An 8,572-nucleotide genomic window follows, 5' to 3' on the forward strand; every position below is an offset into this window, starting at 1 on the left:
AGTCCTTTAAATGAGAGACTGTTGTATTAGGGAGAAGATTGTAAAAATCCTGTACGTGAACACTATGATTATTGAGATTGTCATATATTGCTTAGAACTGGTCCATTATTCTGTCAGATGATTGATGAAATTGTTGATAGATTAGCCTAAATTTCTTTGTAGGCAACAATGATAAAATGACATAAATCAGTACTTTATTAAAATTCCATGAGCCTCATTGAGGCAAGTTGTAAAACAAATACACATGCTGACATGGTTGTATGGGAGTTAGACTAAAAGTAATAGGGCCTGATAATCATGAGGGTTAGAAAGTTAAGACTGCCATCTGCTGATTTCTTCCTTTACATCAGTCTGCTACCCATTAAAGGTGTGTGCACATTTGTGTTTGTCATTGATAATTCAGTTTGACTGACAGTAGCCTGTATGTACGATTACTTGCTGGCTCTCAACTCACAGAAAATCACTCAGCAGTGTCCTCAAAGTAGGCTTAGGAACAGCAGTGAGCGTGCAAACACATACATAACTACCCCTTGGCTGGGTGATTTAAAGGATATAAAATGTTTATTGTTAGCATCTTTAAAAAATGTATGCGAAAAATGTATGCTAACAATTCGGATAATCGTATGCTTTAGAAAGCTGAGCCCTATGAATATCTACAGATGTTGAATTGTTTATATATTTTTTCTTTTCCAGTTTGTAGCCAGCATGGGAAATTTAATTTTCTAACAATAATGATTTCTTTTGTTTTAAGAGGATTCTTTTGAACTGTCTTAAGTTTGACATATATTAGTAAACAAGAACAATAGGCATATGTTTCTGCTTGTAGAAGTTATCCATTAGATGATACTTAAAATCTCATTTTTCTTTGCAGTTTTGGCTTCCTTTTAAATAAATGAATACTGAATTCTGGGCTTCTCTAAAGAAAATTTATAGGAGTTGGTATTCTGCAATGACCGAGCCACTGTATGCTGCTCCCTAGGTGGCATCATTTGTGGCAAAATCTGGGTCTACTTAACAGCACACTTTGCAGAGCTTTTCCAAGCATACAACATTGGCTTCTCTCAAGTGTTTGTGTATTTTTGTATGTTGTCCGTTGTACAAGGAGGGAATTTGGTTACTTTGTTATTTGCAGCGTTACAGGAGTAGAGAAGATCATGGGCTCCATTCCTTCCTCATATACTTTTTGGAAGGCCTAGTTAGATAACTAGGCCTAGTTAGATAACTAGGCCTTAAAGGAAGCATGCTTAAGAAAAGGATTTAAAGCCTCAAGAAAACATAACATTATATCTGATGTAAATAATGATTACATACATATATGGAGTTTTCGAACAATCCCTTTTTCCCATTTTAATAAAAACCCTAAAGTGTTTTATGGTTAAATGATATGGGGAAACCATTTCTTGTTGAGCTTGCATATTCATGTCTGGTAACCCATATTGCTAATAATTCTCTCCATTTACCTAGGTCTGATACCACAGCTTATAGGGGTTGCTCCAGAAAAGGCCATTAAACTGACTGTAAGTTTCTCATTAAACTTATACCATTTGTTTAGATTATTGTTAAGCCTAAATTAAAACTGATGCTGTTGAGACTGACATGCTATCAAGGCATTTGTAACATTTTAAATTTATATATAGATGTTTGATAATTTTTAATTTTATCATGAGACAAATATTTTGCTGATTTGGAAAATCAATAATACGCTAGTTAGGAGAGGAAATTCTGGTTAACTGATGTTGTCTTTCTGATTAGGTTAATGATTTTGTTCGGGACAAATTTACTGGAAGAGATGGCTCCATTCCACTTTTCGCAGAAATCCTTGCTGGAGGTTGTGTACGTATTAATACTGGGCATTTCTTGTGGCAGATATTTTTCTTTAACTTTCTTGCACATTAGATAAAATATCTGAGTGAAATTTCATCTGAACTCAAGAGATTTCTAAGCAGAGTTTCTCAGTGATCATATGGAATGACTATTAAATTTCATTGCATAATCTAAACTGGTTTTAAGTGCAGAAAAGAAGTAGTATTTTTGTCAGCTTGGTCTCTAAGAAGCTCCTGAAGCATTACCTTCCACACTTTTTAAAGTTCTAATTCTGATTCTTCTTAAATATCACAAAAAATAGAGTAATGGATAGAGTTACCATACATTGATATTGATTAGAACTTATAAGTGTAAGATGACTGATTAATTGGGCCATTATATTTTAGATGTAGGACTGAGTAATCTGTTGCGTGGTATAATTATAATTTTCCCTTTTTAGGAACCAGAGGATATAGCAAACAACCATAACTATATTGAGGCTATTGACAACTCTGAACGCAGAGATTCAGATTATATTTACTTAGAGCACAAAAGTTTCTATCTTTAAAGTGTGAGCATGACATCGGATTTAGACCAATTCTCAAATCTAAGTTTGCAGCTCAACTCAATTTGTTGTTCATTTCATGTTTGGTAATATGTGATTTGTTTAAGACTTGTTTAGTCCATTCTGTCCCCGAAACCCTTAATAACTTCCATTTGAATTGGCTGACAGTCTTGGCTAAACTCTCCTCAGTTGCTTGTGGAACCTGAGGTGATGAGGTCCTGACCTTTGCAGCTTTTAATTCAGAGATGCCCTGAGGGTCAGAGAGGGAGGCTGCTCTGGATTCTCCTTGATGAGATTTGTCAGCCTGGCACATACCTGGGTCCTCACCTTTCTACAACCAAAGTTCTTGTGGAAGAGGTGGCTTGGTGGCTTGGTGGGTGGGTGGGTGGGTGGGTGTGTGTGTGTGTGTGTGTGTGTGTGTGTAGGTGTGTATAGGTGTGTTTGCTTGTATGCCTGCATGCATACCTAAGTGCATTCTCAGGAATAAAATTCACTTCTTTGGCTGACTTTTCTTTCGTGAAGCACAAATGATGAACATAGAATAAGACTTTCACTTAGGCAGATTAGCAAAAATGTAGTTTCTCTTTTTCCTTTACCCTCATTAAATGCTATAATTGTTTCTCTTCTAATGAGAGAAACTTTGCAAATCATAAATATTCTTTTTCTCAATGCTTTTAGTTTTAGTTTGGTTAAGAAGTTTCCTAACTCAGTTTTGCCACAACACAGGTGTACATTTGCTGGGACTCTCTTGAATCATGCTCTTTCTAGTCCATGCAGCTAATTATTTCTGTTTCTATTTGTGACATCTAGAGGTTTTTGCTCATGAAACTGACCTGTTCCCATTTCTGACATGTGACCAAAGTGGTTAAACCGTAATCAGATATTTGGTTCATTTATTGGTCCTAGCTGTGGATGTCGTTTCTAGGTTTGAACTTAGGGAATTTTTATTGAAGTACCTTGAGGGTTGTGCTGACAGTCTAAATCTCTTCGTTAATTATGACTAATTTCTGGAAGCTTTGCTGGATTGTCTAGCCAGAAATTGGTAGCATGGAAGATAGTCAGGTTGGGCTCTACGCAGAATGATTAAGTTGTCTTCACCTCAAATGTTTTCTCTTTTCTTTTCCCTCTAAGTCTCTTCATTCAAGGGTGAAAGAAAATGTGCAATTATTGAGTTTCTACTGATGAATTCAATCACACTACAATGTAAATGATTGTTAAAGCATAATCTGCTACTTCTCCCAAAAGTCTATGTATTTCAACAGAAAATAAAGGCTTAAAAGAAAAGGATGAGCTTCTTTATAGATTATCAGGCACTGTGGAATATAGGAGTATTCCCTTTACTGAATGAAACCTGGTATGCAGCCACCAGATGAACCCTGGGAAGAGTGGCTGCCTGTGAGCCTGATCATCCCAGGTAGTGGTGATGTTATAACTTATAGTGTCCCTGTGGGTGTTTAAATGCTGTCAGTGCCACCAGGTGAAAAGAGTGCTGCGCTCCTCCAAAAACCACTCAATTTTAAAGAGGTACCCAATATAACTTAGTGTTTAATTTAAAAGAAATGGCTCAAACTGAACATCGGTGCGAGCTTTATTGTTTTTTTTTTCTCCAGCAGAAGGACCAGCTAGTCACTGGGCCTTGAGTTCCCTATATGTAGAAGGGAAATTCTGCTATGAAAATGACTATGCTGCCCTTTAGGAAAAAAATGGTATGCTTTGACTAGATCATGATGTGACCAAAAATAACAATATCCAGTCCTTAGGCATTATGTGTTTTTTGATGTTTGTCTTATGATCTGTTTTTTAATATATGTGATATTTGATACATGTAAAAGAGTACACACTACATAGATATAAAGTAATAATGAGTATCCATGAATCTACCACTCAACTAAAATATTTCTATCATTGACACCGATTTTCGCTTTTAATGTAGCTCTAATCTGCTAGATTGCTAATGAACAGTAGGGATTTTTCCTAGTGGGCTGAACATTTTATAGACATTGTCTCATTGTTATTTCCAACTAGGGTTGAAAAAAATAAAATCTCAGTGAGATCCACCACTTAGTAAATTGCAGAGTTGAGATTCAAACCACTTCTGTCTCTAAATCCATACTCATTCATATTTGGTATGTTTCCATTCATTCATTCTTTCATTTATTTCTTCTCATTCAACAAGCTGTCAAGGCTGAGAAGGATTTAGAGTTTCTTCCTATGCAGGGTTTAGGGCTTCTTCCTATGCATTTATATCTCAGAAAAAGGGTAGTTCCTGATCATTCCCACCAGTTTATAAAAGTTAATCTTAAATCTAATCGTACTCCACTGTGGTAATTTGACAGTAGAATTCTTTATCGTGATTTTCTCATTTCTGTATATCACCAAAGAAAATACATGTTTATGATGATAATTCATCATAATAGCTACCATTTCCCGAGCATCTTATACTGGACTAAACTCTTCATAAGCATTATCTCATTATTATCCCCAGCTAGAGTTGAAGAAACTTAAAGCTCAGTGGAATCCAGCACTTATTAAGTGAAAATATTGAGATTTAAACTGCTTCTGTCTCTAAATCTATATTCTTTCATATTTGGTATGTGTTTCTATTCATCATTCTTTTATTTATTCTCTTATTCATTGAATTCCCACTATGTTTCAGGAAACTTTTTAAAATACCAGCTTTATTGAAGTATAATTCACATACCCTACAATTCCCCCATTTAAAGTGTACAATTCAGCAGTTTCTAATATATTCAGTTATACAACTGTCACCACAATCAACTTTAGAAGATTTGTATTGCCCCGAAAAGAAACCTGGTACCCTTTATCTATTTGTCCTCCAATCTTCCCTGCCTGCCTCCTGGCCAAGCTTTAGACAATCACTACTTTCCATGTCTATAGACTCGCCAGTTCTGGACACTTCATATAAATGCAGGCATACAATGTGTAGCTTTTTGTGTCTGGCTTCTTTCACTTAGCATAATGTTTTCAAGTTTCACCCATGTTTTATTATGTATTGGTACTTCAGGCCTTTTTATTGCCGAATAACATTCCATTATATAGTTATACCATATTTTTTTTTATATGTTCATCAGTTGTTGAACATTTGGGTTGTTTCCACTTTTTGGGTATTATGACTTGGTGGGTCATAAGGTAACTCTAATTAGTATTTTGAGGAACTGCCAGACTGTTTTCCAAAGCGGATGCACCATTTTACATTCTTATTAGCAATGTATGAGCGTTCTGGTTTCTCCACATCTTTGCCAATACTTGTTATTGTCTGCCTTTTCATTATAGTCATCCTAGTGGGTGTGAAGTGGTATCTTATTGTGGTATAATGACTGACAGTGTTGAGCATCTTTTCATGAATATGGCATTTGTATATCTGCTTTGGAGAAATCTATTCAGAATCTATGCCTATTTTCTAAATAAGGTGGTTTGTCTTTTATTATTGAGTTATAGAAGTTCTTTATATATTTAAAGTCCCATGTCATATATGTGATTTTCAAATATTTTTCACTTTCTTGCCTGTATCCTTTGAATAATTGGACTTTGATTTTAATGAAATCCAATTTATTTATATTTTCTTTTGTTATTTGAGTTTTTGGTGTTATAACTAAGAAATTATAGCCTAATCTAAAATCATGACAATTTATACCTCTTTTTTCTTCCAAGAGTTACAGTTATAGCTCTTACATTTAGTTCTCTGATCTTTCATACAATTTTTTAACCCTAATTTTTTAGGGTCTTCTGTCTTGACCAGAGGTATTATCAAATGACAGTTTTATTTTTCATTGTCACCATTTTGGTATATTTTCTTCTAATGTTTTTCTATACATGTTTATGTGCATGTGTATATGTGTACACACACACACACACACACACACACACACACACATTCTTTTTTAATCCAGATGAAAGTTTTGTTGACTCTGACTTTCTGATTGGAAATGCAAGAAGCTCTCACTTTCTAAGAGAAATCACAGGGAATCACAGCAGAACTTCTCACCTTAGAAATAGAATGTAACCTTTAGGAACAGAGATATAAACAGTGTGCATTTTCAAATTTTAAATTTTCATTGTGAACATTCACCAAACTCTTGTTTTATATCTATATCAAAACCTTCCCAAGAAAGACCTACTAGTTCGGAACTTATCATAATTCAGATGTGCTAACATAAGTTGTTTTTGTCGTAAGGTCTATAAATTGCACTTTATGTTTAATAATTGCTTGAGCCTCTTTAGGTGGGGATAGGATAAGAGTGTGTGTGTGTGTGTGTGTGTGTGTGTGTGTGTGTGTGTGTGTGTGTGTGGTTATTCAGTAAGTATCTGTTATGGATGCTATATGTTTAGTATATATGTAATAATAGGTTTTAAATTTTTTCCAATTCTCATAGGTAAGCCATTGTTGGGCTTTATGTTTTTATTTTTCTATTAGAAAGTCTTTCTTTATATATGTATAAATAACATATATGTATACACATATTACATGTCCATATCAGACATAAATATAATTGAGTGTTAATTACAATATCTGTTGTGGATAAGAATAATACTTTAATGTCAACTTAAATTTTTCAAAGTACTTTAATATGCACTGTTGTCACCTCCTGTGAAATAGGTAGATGAGAAACAGCAGCTCAGAAAGGCTAACTCTCTCACCCCAAATCACACAATTAATATATGCTGCAGGTTTCATGTGAGCCCACATGTTTTTATTTTAAGGCCAATTCTTTTTATTTTATAGTGCTCTCTTGGGGAATCAAACCAGAGCTTTCTCCATGTATCAAAATATAGATAAGCCCATTCGACTTTGTAGTGGCTTTTCTTTCTTTCCTTTTTATTATATGTATGTATATACAATAAAGATTTAACATATATCTGAATATATATGTTAATTTATTTAGGTCTAATTAACATACCAAAAAGAACAGATCTTAGATGTTAGCTCAATGGGTTTTAACAATTGTATATACCCATTAAATCACCACTCACAAAAAGATACAGAACATTTCACCACAGAAAATTCATTCATGCCTTTTTCCAGTTAATCACTCTTCCCTTCCCCCAGGCAACCACTGTTCTGATTTCTGTCACCAATTTTGTTTCTTCTCAGATTTCACATAAATGGAATCATACATAATGCATTCCTTCATTGTTGGCCTCTTTCGCTTATATGTTTTCAAAAGTCATCCTTGTTTTTGTGTGTGTGTCAATAACTGTTTTTTCGTTTGTTTTATGTTTTTTGTTTTTAATTTTACTGAGCATTATTCACTTGTATGAGTCGACCCCAATTTGCTTATTCATTTTTCTGTTGATGGACATTTGGGTTGTTTCCAGTTTTCTTTCTATTATAAATAAGGCTGTCGTAAACATTCTTGTACAAATCTTTTTGTCAACATATGCTTTCATTTTTCCTGGGTGAATATTTAAGAGTGGAATAGGGTAAATATATGTTCAATTTAAAAGACACTGCCAGTTCTTTGACGTGGATGGACCATTTTATAGTCTCATCAGCAGTGTACAAGTATTCTGATTACTCCACATCCTCTCCAATGTTTCATAGTCTTAGTCTTTTTTTTTATTTTAGTCATTCTAATTGGTGTGAAATGATACCTTATTGTGGTTTTAATTTACATTTCCCTGAATCCTAAAGATGAGCATCCTTTCATGTGTTTATTGGCTGTTCATGTATCTTTTTTTGTAAAGTATATTTTCAAATCTTCTGCCTATTTTTTATTAGGTTATTCATATATTTTATTATTGACTTTTATGAGTTCTTTATACATTATGGAGACAGTCTTTTGCCAGTTATGAATATTTTTCCCAGTGTATGACTTGACTCTAAAATAGCTTAATGGTGTCTGTGGTTGTTAGACATATCCACAAAGTTAAGTGGGAAAAAATATAATGTCTTTTCAAGTCAACAGAGCAGAAAGTTTAAAAGTCTAAATGGACTGACTTATCTCTATTTTCTAAACATCTTTCTGGTAAGTACTTGTTTGTATGTTGTTAATTCTAATTAGAGCACTTGCCTAACTGATCACAGTACCTCTTTCAGAAACTGTATACTTATGAATGGATAGAAGTATGAACTCAAAATGTATTTATTGCTCAGCAAAGGGCCAACATAATCCCATCGTGTTGCAGGTGTTTCCTTAGCCTTGTGTGAACATACCTCCTGGAGAACACGTCCCTCCCCTTGAT

General features: G+C 34.2%; 1 protein-coding gene across 1 annotated transcript in view; it reads left to right on the top strand.

The window, feature by feature from the left end:
• Positions 1–8,572, top strand: part of SLC25A12 (solute carrier family 25 member 12) — an 83,917-nt gene that overhangs the window by 60,014 nt on the left and 15,331 nt on the right. The window contains exons 12-13 of the mRNA XM_011357586.2: positions 1,465–1,517; positions 1,753–1,833. Of these exons, the coding sequence (XP_011355888.1) occupies positions 1,465–1,517; positions 1,753–1,833 (134 nt within the window). The remainder of the gene's footprint in view (positions 1–1,464; positions 1,518–1,752; positions 1,834–8,572) is intronic.

Source organism: Pteropus vampyrus, unplaced genomic scaffold (genome assembly GCF_000151845.1).
Source record: "Pteropus vampyrus isolate Shadow unplaced genomic scaffold, Pvam_2.0 Scaffold2, whole genome shotgun sequence".
In the NCBI taxonomy this organism is placed as follows: domain Eukaryota; kingdom Metazoa; phylum Chordata; class Mammalia; order Chiroptera; family Pteropodidae; genus Pteropus; species Pteropus vampyrus.